The sequence below is a fragment of the Enhydra lutris genome, unplaced genomic scaffold (genome assembly GCF_002288905.1).
Source record: "Enhydra lutris kenyoni isolate GAN:26980312 unplaced genomic scaffold, ASM228890v2 scaffoldscaffold18, whole genome shotgun sequence".
Taxonomy (NCBI): domain Eukaryota; kingdom Metazoa; phylum Chordata; class Mammalia; order Carnivora; family Mustelidae; genus Enhydra; species Enhydra lutris.
In genome coordinates this window covers 34,974,396-34,998,935 of record NW_019154102.1, presented here as the reverse complement: position 1 = coordinate 34,998,935, position 24,540 = coordinate 34,974,396, and the positions used below count along the sequence as shown (strand labels likewise).

The window sequence follows — 24,540 nt, the reverse complement described above, 5'->3', positions numbered from 1 at the left end:
CCAGATGGGGGCTGTCTTTCAGGCAGAAAAGGGTATAGTTAGCATGAAGGAAACGTACTTCAAGACATAACCTAACACCCAGAGTGAGTGAAATCTGGTATGATGCGCAATATCTCAGTATCTCTGCAATGTGGGGAAAAGAAATCCTGGCCCCTGAAGCAGAGAAATGATGAAAAGAAGTTCAGCAGTACGCACAGAAGCACGGAGCTTCCCGGGGAAAATGGGTATGTAAACTCAGGCTGGAGTTTATAGTCTAAAGAGGGATCCAAAAGCATAGGAAAATAGGGGTTTTTAGAATCATACGTTCTAGAGCCTGAAAAAAAAAAAAAAAACTTCAATAAAACATACAAGTACAGAAATCCCTTGTGTCCATCCCTGACCGAGCCTTTTTGAAATTCCCATAGTAAAAAAGAGTGCACTGCTTCCAAGAAGAGTTAGTCCATTGTTGACCAGTCCTAACTATGGCAGATTTCCTCTTCGTGATAGGCTCAAATTTGCCTTCCCGAGAAACATACTCCTGTCATCTCATTGGGCTCTCTGGATCCTTGTCCCATGGAAAAGACCTGGGCAGGTCAGTGCTTCAAGAATCTGAAGACCACTGGCGTGACTCCCCTTCACTTCCCCTCTCAACGTTAAATATTCCCAGTCCCTTCAACAATCCCATTCTGGTCTCAGTGTGCCCACAGTGGGTCCCTGCAGCCAAAGGAAGGTGGACACAGCAGGGCAATCAAGCAAGATCCAGTGGCCAATGCCAGGGCAATAGCCCAAAGGCCAAGCCCCATGGTCCCAGGACAGCATCAAGAAATGGACAGACAGGTAGAGAGCCAAGCTGAGGGCACTGCATGGGCTATTACTCTAAGCTAGGTCCTGGGTTTCCTAAAGTCCAGTTTTCAGTCTCTGGGTTGCCAACTCAACACACCACTGTGTCCCCAACTACTATGAGGTGCATTGCTAATAATTGTTATTAACCATGAAGTACTCACAGGCATGGAAGGTTAGTGGTTATTTCTAAGTTTAGAACAGGTTCAAGGTTATCCCCATAATAATGTCTTCCTCCCTCCTCTGCGATCCCTTAAGCTTTCCAGTGAGAGAGGAAGGGTAGAATTACACTGGCATATTTAGAATTGCAAAGAATCTGCACCCATCGTAGCTATGCCACAGAGGGTATTCCCTGTTTGAGAAGGTCATCTGCCATGAGCACTCCAGCAGAATAGAACACACGGGCAGGGACCCTGATCATTTAATGGCGTCAACAAAACCCTAGAGATGGGAAGCTATAAATTTCTCACATCTGCCTCAAGTCAAGATAGCATTCTCTGGCAGGCATGTGAAGTTCATCAGCAGAGACTGAACTACTGAAGAGCCCAAGTAATTTGGATTCCAATGAGGCTCCAAATTCTGTTTCCTGGCCACTCAAAGGTGGATGGTGGGTCACGGTGCTTTATAATTATGGTACCCAGAACAGAGTACAGTATCACATTTCCTGGATCTGAACATTGTGATTCCATTAACTCTTTCAGCAAAAAAAATTCACAGTTATTTAAGATCAAATGACAAATCTAGACACCAGAACCTCCCAAGTTTTCTTAAAGGTGCTGCAGCCAAATCAAAGCTTCCCCCAATGTGTCCATACAATGCTGTGTTTTTAAAAATAGCTTTGAGGTATGACTGACATACCTAGCCAAAATCTTTAACTTTATAGACTCAGACATATGCACATACCTGTGAAACCATCACCATGACCAAGACAGTGAACCTATCCAACACTCCCCAAAATTTCTTCATGACATTGAACTTTTTTAACCTGAAGTGGGGGCCTTCCCCTTTATCCCTAGCTGATAGTATTCCAAATGGTCCAGACCACTTTGAACTTTCATTCTGCCATCACTTCTATCGGAAGATGATACAGGGCTAAGAGCAAGTCTTAGGTTGGGAAGAGGAAGGAGGAGCAGACGCCCACTTCTGGGGTCTCAGGACCCAGAACAGGAATACAAACCCAAGGCAGGAAAGAAAGGGAAATGGTGAGAGAGGAAAGAGAAGCAAGCACAATCATGCTGGTTGTCACTTGTGACTTGTCACATGGAGTTCCATGCCTATCTGCTCTAGGGGTGCCATCAGGGAACAACCCCACATTGGGACTGCTCTAGCATTTTACACCCAATTTTTAGATATTTTTAGACTACTCAAGCATAATATCCTCAATATACTCAAGCATATATATCCAGATATATTCACATTCATAGACATATTTCATGTGGAAACTGAAATTTGCACCTACCAAATATTACGCTTTGCAGTTCCTGCACTATTTCACTGTTTCACATTTTAAACAGAACCACAAACTCCAGGTGGTCACCTAGAATAACAGAGAAGTTCTGCTGCTTCATCTTTGTGGGCTCCACTTATTTCTAATATATTTAAACTTCAGGAAGACGTAGTAGCGCAGGGGCTGGAGACATGAACCATGGCCAAGCAACGGAGAACCTTAAGAACTTGCTCTTGCAACAAACACGTGGTGGAGGGCATGGGTGTTAGGTGTCGACCAGATGACTGAAGAGTCCTCTGGCTTAACCTTTGGGCAAGATACAATATTTATTGAAGGGTAAGTGATTTTAAAACGTGCTAATTTGAAGTTTATGCAAAAACAATTGTTTTGAACTGAGACCAAAGTAGATTCCCCTCCCCCCCCCCCCCCCACCAAAGAAGAGTATTGTATCCTAGACATTGTTTAGAATTACTGATGCACGGTGACAATTAAAACCAAGTCTTTAGTTAGGTTTTTAAATGTCAGTTTTGTTATTGTTTTTAAATTCTGTTTAGACAACACCCCCTTACGGTCTGCCCCAGGGATGGACCTCTGGCATTGCCTTCTCCTTGGTCCATGCTGCTTATAAAGCTCAAATTTTCTTAGCCTGGCTCGAAGGGAGGCAATACATCTGTACTGGAACCTGCCTCCAGGATCCCATGAACTGACTTACTACACTTCTAATGGGGCCTAATTATAGAATAATCTACCTGCCATGAATGATAGCTATAATACGTTCACACGAAATTCTAGTGGAAAGCCCCTCGTGCCTTCTAAGTCACTAGCAACCACTCTGACCAGGAGAAGGCTAGAGACAGAGGCCCCGTGCTGCAGCATAAAGACACTCCAGACCGGGTGTTAGAGAGACCTCTACAAACACTATACAATCAATTAGCGGTCCTTAATCAATTCAACTATCAGTTCAACATCATGTCACTATCATATTGTCTCATGACGGTCTTTACACTTTGCTATAATGAATTTTTATTACTTCTCGTAAGAAGAACATGTGATTAATTTGAAATGATTATTTTTTTCTCATAGTGAACTCATAGTGGGTTCCAGATGTTAGCCACCAAACTATCCAAACTATTTTCTACAGGCTCACACACTTGTTTTACAATCCATCCTACAAGTTTTCTAGGGCTTAGAGTCAAGTTTTATTTATTTATTTTTAAAAGATTTTATTTATTTATTTGACAGACAGAGATCACAAGTAGGCAGAGAGAGAGGAGGAAGCAGGCTCCCTGCTGAGCAGAGAGCCCCATGTAGGGCTTGATCCCAGGACCCTGGGATCATGACCTGAGCCGAAGGCAGAGGCTTTAACCCACTGAGCCACCCAGGCACCCCTAAAGTCAAGTTTTAAATCCTGGTGAAAAGCATTGTGAGTTATCTCCTAATTTAAATCTCCTTGGGATGAAGCTGACGTTTCTCTCCAACACCTCACCTGCCACTAAGGCTTAGCCCTAAGGCTGGAACCAGGAAGGAGGAGGGGGTGGGTGTGAAGCAGAGCTGGGCTTCTTGAACATCAGTGTGCATACACATTGCCAGAGACCTTGTTAAAATTCAGGTTCCAATTCAGTAGCTCTGCAGTGGGGCCTGAGATTCTGCATTTCTAACAAGTTCCTGGGTGATGCTGAGCTGTAACTTTGAGTAACAGGAATGTAGAGATGGGAGAAAATCTGCTCCTTCCCGTAGGGTATGCACAGAAGTGTCAGGAAGGCAGGAAGGAGATTAATTAAAAAAAAAAAAAAAAAAAATCCTATCCCTCTGGTCTCCATCTCCCTGACTGATGGCAGAATGGGTATTATGGAAGGTCAGACCTGGAGTCAGTCAGAGCTGGGTTCAACTCCTGATTCTAGGAGCTACCAGCTGTGTGACCTCAAGCAGGTACCCTAAACTCTCTGAGTCTTCATCTCCTTATGTGAAAATGGGAATAACAACACCTAGATCTTGAAATCTTTTAGACAGATGAATATTACTTGTTAATGAAACATGCTTAACTATTTTAAGAAATTCAAGCAAGAAGAAAATTACAAAGAAGTTCCCAAATCCCACCACTCTCAGAGTGATTTTGAAGATGAAATGAAATGTAAAAGAGCCAGTTCAGTGAGCCTCGCACAAGATGAGGGCTCAGGAGCTCTCAGCCTGGTCCACCAGCCCATCTGCCATGTGGGGAGGTCAGGCTAGGTGATCTCAGAGCTCCTGCTCTCCTCCAGCATCTTCTCAGGCAGCCGCCAGCAAGGAAGACCTCCCAGCTAGAGGGGAACCCCTGTAGGAGGGGCAGGTAATTCTCTAACAGAAATACCTCCCCTCCTACTTACTTTCCCCAGTGAGAGAGAGAGAGAGTATCCAGGAGACAGGAAGTCCAAAACCGCTTTTTGGATTCCAAGAGAAAGATGCTTCCTCCAGCCAGCCTTAGCCAGGAGACCTTTGGGAAGTCCCATTTTTCTTCTGAGGCCCTTTTTCCAGTGCTTGTAGAGAACAGTAACTCCCATTTTCACAACACTCTGCAATTTTCAAATAGATGTTATAAGCAATTCTCCTCTGTTAAACCTTCACAGCAACCCTTTAGAATAGTGACCACAGTCTTTCCAGGGATATTATGCTTATAAGAGTTCCAGCTGCCTCCACTGCGTCCAGCACAGAGGACAAAGGAAGGCGCCAAAGCCCACCTCTGGGCTCTGCCTGCAGCCCTGAGCATGCTTTGCCCTGGCCAACCGGCCCCACTCACTCCTTGCCCTGGAGTCTGTCCTGGGTTATATCATCTGTCAGAGTCAAGAGGCTGGATGTGCAGCTGCTACTCAGCTCCTTGTATGGAAACAACCAGTTACTGGACAGATAAATGCGAAGAGAAGGTGCCTGCAAGGTGGACAAGCCTTCCAGAAACAGCCAGAAAGGACTGAACCAACAACTCTGCCTTTTTGGACTCCTAAAAACTCTCACCCTGCCAGGGGTTCTTCCTTCAAAAATGGAGGGGAAGGGGCATGTCTTAAAGAATACTCCATCCCTCAAGTACCCAGAGGATTTTACAATATTTTCAATTCCTTCTTTCCTTCCTTCCTTGTTCTTTCCACTCTACCTTTCACAAGCCTTTATGGGCATCTACTGTGTGTTGTGCCTTGAGCTTGGTAACAGAGGGCCTTAAAGATAAACAAGACACAAGGGCGCCTGGATGGCTCAGTGGTTAAGCGTCTGCCTTCGGCTCAGGTCATGATTCCAGGGTCCTGGGACTGACCCCCGCACTGGGCTCCCTACTTGGCGGGAAGCCGGCTTCTCCCTCTCCCACCCCCCACCCCCGCTTGTGTTCCCCCTCTCACTGTGTCTCTCTCTGTCAAATAAATAAATAAAATCTTAAAAAAAAAAAAAAGATAAACAAGACACAAACCTTGCCTTTGAGCAGTCCCCAGGCTGAGCTGAGGCATAAACACATGTAGGGCATGCCGAAGGCATGCCATCCAGGAGTGCAGGCAACTTGCTGCAGGGTTCAAGGGAGAGAGACCGAACTCACACTGAGGTGGGGGAGGCGAGGAATCTGGGAAGTCGGTCATCTGTGAGGGAAGGAGGCACTGTTCTAACCCACTAAACATGGGCTGAGTTTGTACTCAGAGAATGTCAAGTTCTTCCATGGAGAGGCACTGGCTTGAGTCAAGGCATCCATGTGGGGGACACAGCATGTGGAGGAGACAGGAGTAGCTATCTGACAAGACCATGGGCTACACCACACTGGGAAATGACCAGTAATTTGCTGGGTCAATGCTGGAACAATGACCAGACACAAGGAGAGCTGGAATGTTACCCTCAGTAGTACGTCCTTATTCTGCAGGCAAAGGGGAGCCACTGAAGACTTTTGCAGAGTGGAGACACACACCTGGGGCTGGGAGATTCATTTTTCATTTCCTGATGCCATATACTTAATGTTGTTTTTAAATGGCCCATGTCAGCCCATGGGGCATCGCTGGATTAATGTCTGTACTCTACATACTTCAGCATAAGAAGTTAGGTGATACTACTTCCTTAGGTCAGATATAGGTATTGCCTATTTATTTTTTAACATCTCTTCCTTAGTAAAGTAGCAATTCTCAACATTTTCTCTGCCACAACTCACATGATGAAGTTCACATACCCCACTTGGATCTGTCTGCATTTCCCACACTGGGGCTGTGATCGCGCCCCACTTCCCATGCTCAAAACACATCTTCAGATGCACATAACTGAAGATGACATTGTTGTGGGGACAGCCTGGATCTAATTATAATGAAAAAGCAATTATTCTCAAACTTCCACATCTAAGGGTTAGTTCATGAAATTGAGCAATACAGCTTATAACAGGTCATTTGACATTTCACTGTGTTTTGTCTCTGCAACTAAAAATGCCAAACTAAAGACATATTTCTTTTTTTTTTTAAGATTTTATTTATTTATTTGACAGAGAGAGAGAGATCACAAGTAGGCAGAAAGGCAGGCAGAGGGAGAGGGGGAAGCAGGCTCCCTGCTGAGCAGAGAGCCCGATGTAATGCGAGGCTCCAGGCTCAATCCCAGGACACTGAGACTACGCATGACCTGAGCCGGAGGCAGAGGCTTAACCCACTGAGCCACCCAGGCAACCCTAAAGACATATTTCTAAGGGTGCCTGGCTGGCTCAGTCGGTAGAGCATGTGACTCTTGATCTCAGGGTTGTGAGTGTAAGCCCCATGTTGGGTGTAGAACTTACTTAAAAATAAAACAAAATAAAGACATATTTCTAAATCTGCTATGGTTATCCTCAACACCGAGTGTAAATGTTTAACCACTGTAAATTGAATAACAAACAATGATTCATTTATTTTCTGAACATTGAGTGTAAATGTTTAACACTGTAAATTGAATAACAAACAATGATTCATTCATTTTCTGAACTAATTGTTCAGGAATTTCCTTGATCCCTTTATTAAATGATTTCCATTTATAGCAACAGTTGCCCTCACTACCCACCCTACCAGCTGTTATCAGATTTAAGGCCACAGTGTGTTGGTGTTTAAACCACGTTAATCCCGGTGTTCCCACAGGCCCATATAGTATTACAGTGGCTAAAAGCCCAGCTGTCTCCAGTGGACCCGAAGCTCCTAACTGCTCCAATTTTCAAAAAGCCTGACTGGCATTAATTTCTTTTAAAGTACTCTACTTTTTCTTATGTTCTTACCTTTGTTTTTTTCCTATACACGAATGCATGATCTCCTGGGCACTTTCAAGTCTTGCAACAGAATAAGGATCCAGTTCAGTTTCTATTTATAGAAATTTTTTTTGTATAAATCCACTATCCTTGGGGCGCCTGGGTGGCTCAGTGGGTTAAGCCTCTGACTTCAGCTCCAGTCATGATCGCAGGGTCCTGGGATGAGCCCCATGTCAGGCTCTCTGCTCAACAGGGAGCCTGCTTCCCCAGCTTTCTCTGCCTACTTGTGATCTCTCTCTCTCTGTGTCAAATAAATAAATAAAATCTTTTAAAAGAATGCACTATCCTTGATCCTTCTTTTTTTAAGGATTTTATTTATTTACTCGACAGACAGAGATCACAAGTAGCAGAGAAGCAGGCAGAGAGAGAGGGGGAAGCAGGCTCCCCACTAAGCAGAGAGCCCGATGTGGGGCTCGATCCCAGGTGCCCCTATCTTTGATTCTTCTTAACATCTTCTGTGATGAGCTGGATTAATATGCAATTCATCTTATTGGTTGTGACAGGCTTAATGATAGCCCTCCAAAATCCCCAAAGGCCCCCCTAAAATTCCCAAAAGCCCCCCACCCCGAGCCTGTGAATATTTTATACTACATGGCAGAAGGGACTTTGCAGATGTAATTAAGATTAAGGACCTTGAGAAGGGGGACACAATCCTGAAGTATCCCGGTGGGTCCAATGTAATTACAAGGTTCCTTTTAAGAAGGAGGCAGGAGGTCAGAGGGGGGAAAGGACGCTATGCTGCTGGCTTTGAAGATAGAGCCCAGGAATACAGGCAGCCTGAATGGAGAACAAGGGGAGATGGAGAGGAGAAGGGAGTTGAGGGAAATTGGAAGGGGAGGTGAACCATGAGAGACTATGGACTCTGAAAAACAATCTGAGGGTTTTGAAGGGGCGGGAGGTGGGAGGTTGGGGGAACCAGGTGGTGGGTATTAGAGAGGGCACGGATTACATGGAGCACTGGGTGTGGTGCAAAAACAATGAATACTGTTACACTGAAAAAAAAAAAAAAATTCTAAGAAACATAGCCCTATGGACCCATTTTAGATCTCTGACCTTCAAAAGTGTAAGATAAGGGGCACCTGGGTGGCTCAGTGGGTTAAAGCCTCTGCCTTCGGCTCAGGTCATGATCCCAGGGTCCTGGGATCGAGCCTCACATCAGGCTCTCTGCTCCGTAGGGAATCTGCTTCCTCCTCTCTGTCTCTCTCTGTCTGCCTGCCTCTCTGCCTACTTGTGATCTCTGTCTGTCAAATAAATAAATAAATAATCTTTTAAAAAATTTGTTTTTAAGCCACTAAAATTTGTGGTAATTTGTTATAGAAATGGTAGGAAGGGAATACATTGGTTCGTTATTACAAGCACTTTTCTTCCTGGGTAATCACATGTACATTCCTGTTTTTTACCTATTAGTTTCTGGATCTAACCCTTCTCAGGTCCCAGAACCAGACTGATTGTTTTGAAACTGATGGACGGGTACCATTTCTTGCATTAAAAATAAATATTATTAACAGGACTGACAAGAAAAGAAGAAATTAAGTAGGCAATGCTGGACCCCACTTTTCAACACAGTGAAAAGTGATGGCTGGACAAGATCCCAGGAATCTCAGTCCTGCCCTATGACTCGTCTGTGTATGACGTGGGCATGTCACGTCACTAAGCTGTTTCCCAATCTGTAAGAGAGGATTGAATATACTCAATGGATCTCAACCTTCTTCTGGGTTAAAAGTGATTTCAAAAGTGACGCAAGCTGGGACGCCTGTGTGGCTCAGTTGGTTGGACGACTGCCTTAGGCTCAGGTCATGATCCCAGAGTTCCCGGATCGAGTCCTGCATCGGAGTCCCATCTCCATGGGGAGTCTGCTTCTCCCTCTGACCTTCTCCTTGCTCATGCTCTCTCTCACTGTCTCTTTCTCAAATAAATAAATAAAATCTTAAAAAAAAAAAAAAGTGACGCAAGCTATAGACTTTCTCTCCGGAAGTAGAAGGCATGAATGCACATCCACATAAACTTTGATCCTCTAAATACAGGTCTCTCCCTAGCTAAGGATCCATGAACCCAAAAGCTAGATGCGCTCTAAATTCATGATGTCTAAGATTGTTAAAAAAGGAAACATTACACAGTATTTTTGGCTCCTAGAACTGCTCGTGAGCACCATTTCCATGCCCTTTCTTGTGTTTAATGCTAAAATAAAATAATAATCAGAATAAGCTCCATTTCTATATTAGCCCAGCACCCCTCTGGTGCTGCACTGGAGTCCTTCACATGTACTGAAGAAATCATATAACCCGTAGAATCTCATGCTAGACGGGATCTTCAGGGCCAAATGACCAAATTCCCCTCTATTGCCTGACTCCTCATGGACATCATCTCTGCCAGGTTGCCATCAGGAACGACACAACCTTGAAAATAGCCTTTCCATCTCCAGACAGAGGGCAGCCCTGGTCTCGTTTAGGCAATAGAGGCTCAGTGTCAAGGGCCTAAAAGCTTATAGGTGACCTAGGAAAAGGTTTGGGACTTATAATACTTCTGAATAGTCCCAAAGTTTTCTTAAAACAAACAAACAAACAAAAAAAACAAAAAATGCCAAATGGAAATTAATAACAATTCCAATAGCAAAGTTATAAAACTCCATTCAGAAATGGTAAGCAAAAACTACATTTTGATATATTGTGAGGTGGTAGGTACCTCTAAAGGTAAAGGTTTCCAAGGCTTACTTAGTTCTTAGATGGCTTGAGCTCTAACCAGCACTACCCCTTCCACACTTCATTTTGACCCGAAATATGACTCTGTAACTTTTGCTCAGGGTGCTTCGTTCTCACACTTCTGTCAATCAAAAAAAAAAAAAAAAAGGTTCAGAACCCTCTTTCTTCCAAACAACAGTCCATTATTTGTAGATGGCTATTAGAAGAAGCTCTCCAATATTACTGTAGAGCATGCTTCAAATTCCTACCCTGGTCAAATCTGATTCTACGCCAGATTGGCCCTGAATCTATTTGGTTGTGGGTTTTGTTTGAAGATGATGATGGTGGTGGCGATGATACAATTCTATTCACAGTGTGGTAAGGCATGCCCCATGGACCTTGGTCTGTAGGTCAACTAGGTTAACCAACTGATTTTATAGTTTGAAAAGGATGGAGGTTTTACTTCAGAGAACTGGAAAAGTCCTTCCAAGACAAAGCAGCAAAAAAGATAAGGCCTTAATCTTGCAGAACGCCTGAGTCGCTCTTAAGGCTAAAACCATTTATCTTCTCATTCCCCTTGACCTAAAATGAACTAAATAAGCTATAAAAAGGAAAGTGAAAGAATGCAATGACAATAAGTAACTAAAATAAAAATAAACTTTAAAAAAAGCTTGGATATCATTTTAAAAGATATATGTAAGAGGGGCACCTGGGTGGCTCAGTGGTTTGAGCCTCTGCCTTCCGCTCGGGTCGTGATCTCGGGGTCATGGGATCGAGCCCCACATCAGGCTCTCTGCTTACCAGGGAGCCTGCTTCCTCCTCTCTCTCTGCCTGCCTCTCTGCCTACTTGTGATCTCTGTCTGTCAAATAAATAAAAAATCTTAAAAAAAAAAATATATGTAAGATAGAAAAATGAATAGTTTTTAAAAAATAAAAGACATGAAAAATTAAAGAAAGTCAAAAGTAACTGAGGACAAGGGGTGCCTGGGTGGTGCCTCAGTTAAGCATCCAACTCTTTTTTTTTTTTTTAAGATTATTTATTTATTTATTTGAGAGACAGAACCAGCAGTGGGGAAAGGCAGAGGGGGAGAGAGCGTGAGAAGCAGACTCCCTACTGAGCAGGAAGTCCAACATGAGGCTCTATCCCAGGACCCAGAGATCGTGACCTGAACCAAAGGTGGTCGCTTAACTGACTGAGCCACCCAGGTGCCCAAAGCATCCAACTCTTGAACTCAGCTCAGGTCTTGATCTCAGGGTTTTAAGTTCAAACCTCACACTGGGCTCCACACTGGGCGTGGCATGTACTTAATAAATAAATATGTTGATTAATTAATTAAAATAGAAATAACTGAGAATTACAAAAGAGATAAAATCAAAAGAGGTAATAAATCAAAATGATGCAGAAGGAGTCAACCAACTTAGAAGTTCTGAATGAGCTATGAGCTCTATATGAGCTACACATATAGTTTTCAAATGAGGGCATCAAAAGAAAATAGACAAATCACAAAAGAAGGAAGGTAATGACCAATAAATGTATTTTTTAAAAACCTTTCACCTCCCTAATAATACAAAGATTGAAAACAAAATAATACTAAAAAAGTTTTTATAGATAAAATATAAAATATAAAAGTCAAAGTTAGCTCTCTGTGTTGGCCAGTGCTGGGATAAGGAGGCAAATGCTATATCGCCTGTGAAGAAAACTGGTATAATAATCCTCTTTGGTGGGGGTGATTTGGAAATCTATATTAAGAACCTTAAAACTGTCTTTTGAATCCAAAACACATCTAGGAGTTTATCTTTTTTTTTTTTTTTAAGATTATTTATTTATTTATTTGACAGAGAGAGATCACAAGTAGACAGGCAGGCAGAGAGAGAGAGAGAGGGAAGCAGGCTCCCTGCTGAGCAGAGAGCCCGATGCGGGACTCGATCCCAGGACCCTGAGATCATGACCTGAGCCGAAGGCAGCTGCTTAACCCACTGAGCCACCCAGGCGCCCTAGGAGTTTATCTTTAATAAATAATCAGAGATGTATGGAATGATCTATTAGGAAAAGGAGGAAACAACCTTGATCTCCAAAATACGGCACTTGCTGAAGTGATACGTAACAGTCAATAAAAGGAATACAATGTAGTCATTAAATACGCTCTAGGAGGATAATAATGGTTTGAAAAGTTGCTCACAACATATTTTAGGACACAGAAGTTACATAAGAACCCACTTTTGTGAAAGGAAGAAATGTGTACATTAATTACATTGAATCTAAGATACTGTCAATTATTAAATATATCATTTTTTTGCCATTAGGAAACAAACAAACAAATGTTCCCAATTAAACCATGAGCCACAGATTGTAGGATACATCATGACTTCAGAGATGTCAAAATTAAATATGTATCCTAGAATTAATAAAATACTATATTGTGTCATATTCCTTTCATTGTAAAATAAGCTGCCCCTCCCATTTTAATACAGTCTGTTAATTTTAGGGAAGCATTTTATGATCAAGGTATACATTTAGTGTAGTGTTTCTCCCACCACCACCACCCACCTACAAATCATTAGGATCAAGAAAATATTCGATATGGATCATATCTGCATAAAACATTTGTAAGGAGTCAATTATACTTCACGTAAAAACAACACAAAACAAACAATCATAAGGATATATGCCAGAATATTAACAGTAGTTTTCTCTGAATGTTAAGGTTGCAGAGAATTTTTATTTTCTTACTTTGTTTTTCCTATAATTTCTATATTTTATTTAAAAAGCTTAAAAATCTGAATAAGACAACACCATGAATTCTCAGATTAGTCCAATCTCATGGAGAAATAAGCAGGATCACTCAAGCTAAGGTATCATGGGTTCCTATTCTCTGTCCTCCCGAAAACTGGGCACACTCAGAATAGAAAGCACGAGGAGTCGAGAGCAACTAGTTCATCTACCACCCTTGGGGGTTCATCCACTTTAAAAGACCGTGTCCATGAAAGACAGCTCCTTGGTAAATTGATCTTACCTACCTACTTCACCTTCATCCCTTTCCAACACCCAATCAAACCTCTAAGAGAGATGGCAAATAGCTCTTCTTTTAAATGCCAGTTTTGATGGATTAGTAAGGGCTTCTTGGAGCACCCTGATAGAAAAACTCCTTAGGCTAAGTTGGAGTTCAGGAAGGAGTTGCCCAGTTGATTAACTATACCTGGAAGGGATCTCGGTAGTCTAAGTATTACATATGTGCCAGCCCTGAAAAGATTGTCTCTACTTTATTCTTGCTCCTTTATCTTTAAGGAGACCACCTATTTTTTCCAACCAGTAAAATTCAAGAGATCCTAACCAGACTAAGGATTATATTATAAGGGCCTGGATTGTTGCTGTTAATGCTAAACTAAGTCCATCCTGACAAAGACAATGCAAACTTGCAAGACAGCCTACACACTACGGCATTATATTTTAAAGCTGAATATCACATACATTATGATCGGGTAATTTTCACTCCTAGGATACACACGTAATGTATCTGTTTACCAAGAAATAAAATAAAAAATGTTCTTTGCAACCACTTGCAGAAGAATGGAAAAATAAAGTGTGGTACAAACCGACACTTTAGTAACACAAAACCATATGGATGAATAAGAAAGCTAACATTGAGTGAAAGAAGCAAGTGGCATAAAGTCATATGTGATATTATACCCTTGTTTCAAAGATCAAAAATAAAACACAAAAACTAAATTATAAATTGTTTAGGAATAGGTACACATGTGATAAAACTATTAGTCAAAAGCCAAGGGAATAATAACATAAAATTCAAGATACTAGTCACCTTTGTGACAAGCCGGGGATTGGATAGGGAAAGATAAAGATGCAATATAATGGCATACTCTAGTTAAGCAGGATGATGGTTTCATGGGTGCTCATTTATTATGTTTCCTAGATGTTCATTTATTGTTATGTTTCATACATACATTCAAGATTCATACATTCATTCATACATACAATATAAGTCATGTATTGTTGGAAAGAATTTTCATTTAATATAGCACTCAACTAAAAATAAAATCTTTCCTCCTGTTTATGTTTGGAGGGTAGGGTAGAAAGCCTGGCTTGCAATAACATGGATTAGAATGTGCCTCTTCTGTGAGTCACTCAGTCCTACCTCCCCACTTGGGTTTCTCTTCTACAGCGGCTGAGTCTCCTAGGAGGCTAAAATGGGAGGACATGATGGGCAAAGGTTTCCTTTGCTGCCTCTCCAGGCTGTCCCAGGTACACCCAAAGAGCAGCCCCTTCATCTTTGCAGGGACAAATTTGGGAAAAATCACTTTTTAAAAGTATCTCTTCTAGATTTTTTTCAATCATTTTAAAGATCATTTACCCTAATAATCTCAGTTTTTATTATTATAATAGTAATATAACATTTTGTTAGCATGTAATCTCAATGTACACTAAAGTTGTTTTGTAGTTACAACTTCAAATGAATGATGATCTATTTACGGTAAGAAACACATGTAAACATCCCAAATGTTCAGTCATAAAGAAGTGGTAGGCAGCCATTAAATACTATATTATGAAGGGAATTTAGTATCAAAGAAGCAGCTAAATTATTAAATGTAAAACATCATTGTTTCTATAATAAGATCCCAGCTGTGTAGTAAAAATGAAACCTATGTTTTAAAATAAGCTGGAAGGACATATACAACAATGTTTAGGGTTAGTATCTTTGTGTGAAGATATATATTTTTATTTCTTAGTTTTCCTTTTTTTTTTTTTTTAAAGATTTTATTTATTTATTTGACAGAGAGAGAGCACAAGCAGGGGAAGCAGCAGAGGGAGAGGGAAAAGCAGGCTCCCCATTGAGCAGGGAACCCAACCTTGGGCTCAATCCCAGGACCTTGAGATCATGACCTGAGCTGAAGGCAGAAGCTTAACCCACTGAGCCACCCAGGTGCCCCAACTCCAAACATTCTTAAAAGGGATACTAATTGGCTATTAGGGAACTGGAGGCACCCATGGAAGTATCCTATATAAGGCAATGTGGCCATTCAGTGGTAGCACCAAGATCAGAGTTGAGAGTTTCCCAGCTTTTCAGTCTTAATTCCAAATTCAAATGACTCCTCAACTGCACTCATCTCCAGCCATGAAACATACACATGTAAATTAATCAAGTAAGATAAGCTCCCACTGAAGAGGTATTCCTGTCACCTCAGCCCCCCCCTTATAGTCCTCAGGTGACAGTCAGCCATATATTCCATTCACTGCCTTCTCCCTAAGGTCCTGGTACACGGGAGAAATGAAAATCTGAATACTAATCAAATTATCTCTGAAAAGCAGTGCCCATTCTCAGGATGGTAAATACACTGAGCCAACCACAAAGCCTAGATTGTCAGAGGCCAGCTTGATTCAGACCATACCAATGTGAGACAGGTCACCCCATCCTTGGGCTTGGAGAATATTGTTATAATTTAATCACTTGGCCGTTTGTTTGTTTTTTTTTTTAATAAAGATTTAATACTAATTTAAAAGTTTGGTAGTCAAGTAGAGACATGGTTGTGGGGAAACAGGGATGTAAATTTAATGCAGCTGCTTTGGAGAGCCTATTAAAATAGAAATAGCACACTTTATGGCACAATTCCTCTTCTAGCCATATATCCTGAAGAATAACCACACACGTGTACAAGTGGGCATGATCAAGGATTTTAACTGCAGAAATGTTTGTTTTTATGAAAAACTGGAAACCACCAAATGTCTCTCAAAAGGGAAGTGGATAGATAAGTTTTCATGTATTTATAGGGTAGAATATCTACAGCAGTTAAAATTGGCAATCCACACAGCATATGGGTCAACATGGATAGATCTACACGTGGGTAAAAGAAAAGATCTTCAAGGATTTAAAATAATTATCTATAGACTTATAGTTTCCATAGACATATCTAAAACATGTTGTTTAGTGAAAAGAGTAAGTTCCAGAATGACATTTGAAGTATGACACCACCTCTGTTAAAAAAAAAAAAAAAGACAAACTACAGCTATACATTTCTGATAAATGCAGATATACGTGCATCATAGTACAAGAACATTCTTGAAGGAAACACATTAAAATCATAACAGGTATTACCTCTGAGGAAAGAGACGACTGGGGTTAGCGGTGGGAGACGTAAAAAGGGCTTTCAGTTTCATTGGTGATACTCTAATTTTTCAAATGTAAATGGATTCCAGTGTTGTATATTTACAATTGATTTTTTAAAGTCTCTGCAATTACTTTATGCTCTAATATATTGATTATACTCAAGAAGCTAAAAACATGGAGCCTTCTGTAAGAAAATGTTTCCTACAGCACCACACCCACCTTTCCATTCCCCTTCTCTCTGCCCTTCCCACACACAGAACACCCATTCAGCCAAGTTCAACGGGACTGTGAGAAAGTACCCCAAAGCCTTTGTTCACCTTTACAACCCTCCCAGGGACCAGAGTAAATCACATTAGCAATGACTCTTTGCAGAAAAAGTGATGCCAGGAAACAGCTGTCAGAAGTGCCATTTTGTTAAAAATGATCACATGGATTCTATCCCTTTCCCTGATGATTTTGAGAGCAAAGGATTTTAGACCCACACCAATAGAGAAAAGGCGACACCGCCCCACATTTCATACCTGTCAAAAACCACTGCGGAATAAGCCCGCTCAGCGAAGATGACATCCGCAGCCCAGAACTCCTTAGTGGCCTTCAGACCTCTGCCCTTGCCCTCAGAAGTGAAGACCTCCACGTTCTCCATGCTCCCTATTGTCATCTCAGAGTCCTTTAGGCAGCTCCGTGGGTATTTCACACTCAGCCAAGTCCCTTGTCCTTGCTATTTCAGCACCTTCAGCATCCCAAAGAGCAAGCCTATAAATGGACAAGCACCTCCCCTTCCCTACCCCCTCTCAGCCACTGGGGCCTCACCTCCCCCTCTGCCGTGTTTCCTGGAGGTGGGAATGGGGCAGGCAAGATGACAGTGATCTGACAAGGGTCTCATTCATCACCCAGCAAAGCTGACAAGGCAGAAATGACCATGGGCTGGTATGCCCCTCGAATGGGGACGGAAAACTTTGAAAAATTCCTTTGCAAGAAGCAGATCAGTTCCGGATGGCAGTTGTGCTCAGCTTTAGTTGGAATAAGGAGCACTTGGTCAGTAGGGTATTTTTAGCAGCCAGATGCCTCTGTCAATCCAAAGCAGACAGCTGAAATGGTCCAAGAGAAGAGGTGATGCTTGCTGCTCTGGGAACTTTCAGCTGTCAGGCTTATACTTTCTCAAGTGTGATGGGCCCCTGTCTCCCTCCCTCCTCCCCCATAGGCAGACTGTTTGCAGAATACAGCAGATGCCAAACTGACCCCCTTGGCAGATACATAACAGTACTATTTAGGCTCCTGGAGGCATCCCTCTTCTCCAGTACTATCTGGTGCTCCCACAGCACCCCCACCCAGGGCATGGAGGTCTGGGAGCTCCCTGATGATGCGGGTGTGCTGGTGGAGGCTGTATTAGAGAGAGGAGGCAGACTTTGAAAAAGAGAACACTCATTTCTATTTTTTTATCAAATTTCCCTGAAACATGTATCTGCTCCCCAAAAAACACCAACATCCTCTTTCTTCTTTCCTAGGAATGAGGACATGGGAAGGGCAATTCTAAAACGTCCATTGACTTAAATTCCACTGTTCTTTTTTTTTTTTTTTTAAAGTAAACTCTGCACCAGATGTGGGGCTTAAACTCACAACTCAAGAGTCATATGCTCTAGCGACTGAGCCAGCCAAGTGCCCCTAACTGCCACTCTTCTTGATTACGAGACAGCCGATATTAAAGTTGAAAAGACAGGGCACCTGGGTGGCTCAGTCATTGGGTGTCTGCATTTGGCTCGGGTCATGGTTCCAGGGTCCTGGGATCCGGCCCTGTGTAGGGCTCCCTGCTCAGCGGGGGGGCCTGCTTCTCCCTCTCCCACTCAACTGCTTGTGTTCCTTCTCTCGCTGTGTCTCTCTCTGTCAAATAAATAAATAAAATCTTAAAAAATAAAGTCGAAAAGACAAATACCGTATTATTTCACCTACATGTGGAATCTAAAAAAAACAAACAAAGCTGAAACAGACCCACAGATACAGAGAACACATTGGTGGCTGCCAGAGGGGAGAGGGCTGGGGGACTGGGCAAAAGGGGAAAGGGACATGTGGGATTCTGGTTATGGGATGAATAAGTCAAAGGGATGAAAGGTCCAGCACAGGGAATACAGTCAGTGGTACTGTAATAATGTTGTGTGGTGACTGATGGTAACTGCACTCATGAGCATAGGGTAACATACAGAGTTGTCAAATCTCTACATTGTGTGCCTGAAACGAATATAACATTGCATGTCAATGCTACTTCAATTTAAAAAAACAAAACAAGGGGCCCCTGGGTGGCCCAGTCAGTTAAGCAGCTGCCTTTGGCTCAGGTCATGATCCCCGGGGCCTGGGATCAAGCCCTGCATGGGGCTCTCTGCTCAGCAGGTAGTGTACTTCCCCCTCTCTGCCTCTCTGATTACTTGTGTTCTGTGTCTGTCAAATAAATAAATAAAATCTTTTTAAAAAATAAATAAATAAAATCTTTAAAAAAAAACCAATGTTGTTTAAAAAAACAATTAATTAATTTAATTAAATCAAGTTAGGTTCCCCAGAGAGTAAACATCACATGTTCCCAATGGGGGGGGGATAAAAAAAGATTAAAAAGGAGCTCTTCAATCCAGGTTAGCTTCAAATGAATACCTGGACCCACACTGCCTGGCAACTCGGGCCTTGCAGCAACAGGTCTTCACTCAGGAGCCCGTGGCTCAGCCTGGGAGGGATTAGGTTGTTCTCTAGACACCATACCCCTGGAACAAGTTCAGCCCCAGCCAAGGTCAAGAAAGAAATCTAGCTGCCCCAAGTCAGAAAGAGAGGGAGCATCAAACCTAATGCTTTATTTATATCTGCGAGTGTCAACCTTATCAAAGCAAGTATTATATTAAAGTGTGGTAGACCAAACAAAGGCCCCCAAAGATGTCCAGGTCCTACTCCCCAGACCCAGGTATATGTTATTTTACGTGATAAAAGAAACTTTGCAAATGTGATTAAGGATCTTGAGAGAGAGAGATTATCCTGGATTATCCAGGTGGGCCCAATGGAATCACAAGAATCCTTATAAGAGGATGGCAGGGGGTCAGAGTCAGAAAAGGAGATATAACAATGGAAGCAAGAGGGCAGAGTCAGAGAGACGTTTGAAGATACTATATTGCTGGCTTGGAAGATGGAGGGATGTGTCATGAGCCAAGAAATACAGGTGGTCTCTAGAAACTGGAAAAGGCAAGGGAATGGCTTCTCTCCCTAGAACCTCTAGAAGGAGAACAGCCTTATTACACCTTGATTTAAACCCAGGGAACCCCATTTCTGGAGTTTGACCACCAACCTGCAGGATAATAAATTTATTTTATTTTAAGCCACTAAATAATTTGTTATGGCAACAACAGGAAACAAACATATAAAATATTATCATTTCACATTCTAATAAATATTATATAACCACCCTTTTGCTACTCTGAAATGAAATGGCATATAAAATTTACTAGCTCTTATATCTAAAAAATATAAATTATTAATCCTGTAGTCTGAATGTTTGTGTATCTTACTCCCCTCCATCCCATCCCAAATTGCAAAATGTTGAAAGTCCTCATCCTCTAAGGTAATTGTCTTAGTAAGTGGGGCCTTTAGGAGGGGCTTAAATCATGAACATGGAGCCCACATGAATAAGAAGCTCCGGAGAGGTCCCTAGGCCCTTCTGTTACGTGAGGACTACAAACGACCTGGAAGAGAGTCCTCACCTAACTGTGCTCGTGCCCTGGTCTTGGACTTCTAGCTTCCAGAACTATAAAAAATAAATTTCTGTTCTGCATAAGCTACCCAGGCTGTAATATTTTGTTATTGTAGCCCAAATGGATGAAAACATTTCCCTAACCTAATAAGGGAGAAATAAAATTAAAGTCAGCTTATAATAAAATAATATATATTCATGGTAAATTAAATATGTCAGTGAGCTCATTATGTATACACTCAGGCACAACCACAGTAGAACACATGATAACGTGTTCATATGTTTACACCTCCACATAGAATCGCTGTGATAGTAACAGCTAAAAGTGTAGATTGATTTTGGAGACACAAATACCGCACAGGGCACAGGTGTCTGTGACATGATTTTTCTGAAATAGTGAATGATTCTTAGTTAAGTTCTGAACGAAAGCAAGCATAATCCTTCAGTTAACAAGAGGCTGCCTTCCTGGAAGATTTAGCTTATATTAAAATGACTCTGGGGGCACCTGGGTGGCTCGGTTGGTTAAGCGACTGCCTTCAGCTCAGGTCATGATCCCGAAGTCCCGGGATCCAGTCCTGCATCCAGCTCCCAGCTTCATGGGGAATCTGCTTCTCCCTCTGACCTTCTCCCCTCTCATGCTCTCTCTCTCACTCTCTCTCTCTCTCTCTGTCTTAAATAAATAAAATCTTTTTAAAAAAAGATTCTATGATTACATATAAAACAGAATTCTAGACTCTGATAATTATAATCAAAGTTTCACCCACCTAAAATGTACATCTGTATATTTGAGGTTGTGAGGGCCAGGCAAAGAATCTTCAATGCATAAGGCTGCTTCTTGCTTCTAAGGATATCCTGCATCTCTGGCCAGGATCAGCGAGCAAGGGTACGGTGGCTCTAGTTATTAGCTGGTGACATGGAAGAGGACATGTGGCCCTGCTGCACTGCTCATCAACCTAAATCCTATAAAAATTTTTGCTCACCTACGCCCCTCTGGATTCTCCCACTGGGATCCAAACCCTTCTGTGATCCCAGTCCTACACACAATATGCCAGTAGCATGGCACAACCAGAAGTTCCCCCCAACACACAATTTCTAAAATGCCCCAAGTGGTGGGACTGCCTTCATGAGAACTGCTGGTCTTCATTATCAGGAAAAACCCATCTAGAGTTTTGGAAGGATTCCTTATTGCCCAACTGGAGATGTTTAGCAGACAAGATTCAGGAAGAACATATGAGTTTTCTTCAACATCACATACTGAGGTATGGAAAAAACAGATTTATTCTACGTTTCCTCAGAGATCAAACTCGGGGCCAGAGTAGACATAACCACGTGACAGATTTGAGCTTCACAGTCCTTAAAAGCTATGCTTCTGTCAAGCCCTTTCCTGCTCCAAGAAGTTGGAAACTTTTTCCATTGTTAATGATTTTCATAGCCATCCAGTCTCTTTCTTTGGCGTGTCTGAGGAAGGGTGTTGACAAAGGGAGAAAAATGGGGCAGCTCAAGCCAGAGGACTCCTTGCCTGGGACAGAGATTTGAGCTGGGAGACTTCAGACAAGAGGATGACAGGAATAACCACTATGGTTCTATTTACCTCTATGTCAGCTGAACTTCCCTTGCACTTCAGGCCACACATATGTGCCTAGAATGTCACTATGGCTACCAAGTACTCCCGCACCCTAAAAAAGGTATAATGAAACTTGCAGAAGATGCTGGACCAGAGTAATGTCGGGTCCTGTCATGCACCTTAAGGGTAGAAGAAGGTGACACGAAGAAGCCAAGAATGGGGGCTATTTTGGAGTTTTAAGTATATCAACACTTGGGCTTCAAGCATCCTCTGAATATGAGCTCCACTTATTAACCTGTATCTTGGTTAGCAGCTGTTCCCAGATTCCAAGCTGCAGCCCGCAAATCTTTAGCCACAGCCTGTATTCACATTATTTTCCTCCTGAGCCCTTGAGCAAATAATCTCAGAGGACTTGAGAATGGTTGTGTTCCCTTCAGTTGGATATGCAAAGAAGGAATACGTATAAGTATAAAGGTGGCGATATAGATGAAACCCAGAGGAATGATTCTGAAACACTGCGACAGTTTGTAAGCCTGCATTAACATGGCAGTGGCTCATTTACCATACACTACGGAAAAACTCCAATCATCCTTTGTATTGGAAAGACCAGCTCTCTAGGCCACACACCTACAACGGACCTCCATCTACTGGCAAATCAAGAGAACTGCAAGATTTCTTTAGTAAAAGAACGGCCCTTGATCACTGGATTCCACCTCCTTTGTACCTGGGGATAAGGTTCATTTCTGCCAGATCAACAAGTTTTCTTTGAGACCTTAAACTAAGAATGGTTTGTACCTTCTTTAATAGTTGGGGGTAAAAGTCAAAAGAAGAGTATGTTGTGACACATCGAAATTATATCAAAGGTAAATTTCAGTGACCATAAATAAAATTTTATCAAACAACAGACATATTAGGAGCACCTGCCTGGCTCAGTTGGTGGAGCACGACACTCCTAATCTTGGGGTAGCGAGTTCAAGCTCCACACTGAGCATGGAGCCTACTTAAAAAGAAAAGAAAAGAGCCATACTCATCTGTTTACATATTTTCTATGGCTGTTTTCACACTGTAACAGTCAAGTTGAATACTTGCAACAAAGACCATATGGCCCACAAAGCTGAAAATATTTACTATCTGGCCTTTTACAGACAATGTTTGCCAACGCCTGCTTTAAACTGATAATAACTTAATGTCTAGCAACATTAAATAAGCCGGGGGCTGCTCATTGCTTTCAAGTGCATTCACTGGCTGATTCATTTATTTTGTAATCACTAAGAGGGACAGAATCAAAGAAAATCTGCTAGATGTGCACATCTAACACTCACATTCCATAAAGACAGAGGCAGGTTTCCTCTTTAACAGTCCATTATATCCTGTATAATTACATCACTGGCAAAATTTCAAACTCTCTGGGCTCTGTGTTCTTAATAAAATAACATGCTTGCTTCCATCCCTCTTCCTTTGGCCCCAAGAAATCCTTGGCTGCATTTTCTTCCCAAGAATCCCTAAATATTCTCATTCCACATGCATTTATCAGCACATGTATCAGGCACTGTGCTCAGTGCCCCAAAATAAGATGAATAAATGTGAGCTCTGTCTTTAAAGCCCTGTGAACAATGACCATTTAGAGATAATTATGGAAGAGCATGTAAAAATGGTGAGAGAGATATAGGAAGCAAAAGGGAAAGGATATCCGGGGAAGCCTGAGAAGTCAGGAAAGGCTTCAGAGTCATAGGTGACAAAGATAAGAAGGCAGGGAGACAACCAGAGCTGGAGGTGACTATTTCAGCCCCATGGACATAGCAGCATGAGTGGAGATGTGGAGATAAAGAAAAAACATGATGTGCAGACAACTACAGTGAGTTGGGTATTGCAGGAGCTACAGAAGCACACATTTTCTGTTTACCATTCAAGCACCAGACTATTGCCTTTATGTCCCAGTGTTTCATAAACATTTGAAGGTTTTTCTAACAATAAATGTTTGAATGTGTGAAATTGTGCTTTATTAACATCGCTCATGGTTTTCATAATAGCCTTCGAAGTGGGTATTATTGAGGCTTCTAGTTAAAAGGCAGCAACATCTCTTAAGTATAAACCTCAGAGAAACTCTCACATGTGTGCACAAGACTATTTAAGAACATTAAAGTAGCACTAGCTATAAAAGCAAAAATGGAAAACAAGTTCAATGTCCATCAATAGGACAATGGATAGCTCACAGTGTAGTCATGCAATGAAATGTTATACAGCTGTGGAAGTGAATGAATTAGAACCTCACATCTCAGCATATCTGCATACCAAAACAGAATAAGTGAAAAAAGTAAGTTGCAGGGGAATAAACAGTATGTATAATGACATTTATGTAAAGTTTTAAATCATGCAAAGTAATACTTCATGTTACTTAGGGATAGATATATATGTAACAAAAACATTAAGAATGAATGAGAAATGCTGAATTCAGGATACAATTTACTTGTGGAGGGAGGAGGAGTTCATTAGGAAGTAGGGAGTAGACATTCCAGAAGAAGGAGCAGCATACACAATAAACTGAGTCATGCAACAGTTTGGTATTTATAGGAATCAGTAAAGATTTAATGTTGCTAAATCATAAAGTGCAAGCAGGGTGGGGAGGTGACAGCAGTAGGAAGATAATGAGATCAAGGTGCACAGAAGCCCAGGAGTACTTGTCTAATTTGACTTTCTCCAATAGACTAGGGAGAGCCAGGAATGACTTCTAGATAGAACCCTTTGGCAGCAGTAATGAAGAGTAGATTGGACTGGTGAAGTCAGAAGGGTAAGTTGGGCATCTGTTGCCATGATTCTATTAAAAGATGATGAGCACCTGAAACTAACCAATGGCAGTGTGACAAGAAAGGAGAGTCTATTCAAGAGAAACTTGCACAGCTACCAGGAGACAAGGCCATCAACAGGAAGATGGGTGGAATATTGT

General features: G+C 41.9%; 1 protein-coding gene across 2 annotated transcripts in view; it reads right to left on the bottom strand.

The window, feature by feature from the left end:
- Window positions 1-16,972, bottom strand: part of LOC111148136 (SET and MYND domain containing 1) — a 39,310-nt gene extending 22,338 nt beyond the window's left edge. For both annotated transcript variants that reach the window (XM_022504560.1, XM_022504561.1), the window contains exon 1: window positions 16,836-16,972. In XM_022504560.1, the coding sequence (XP_022360268.1) occupies window positions 16,836-16,972 (137 nt within the window). The remainder of the gene's footprint in view (window positions 1-16,835) is intronic.
- Between the last annotated feature and the right edge of the window lie 7,568 nt (window positions 16,973-24,540).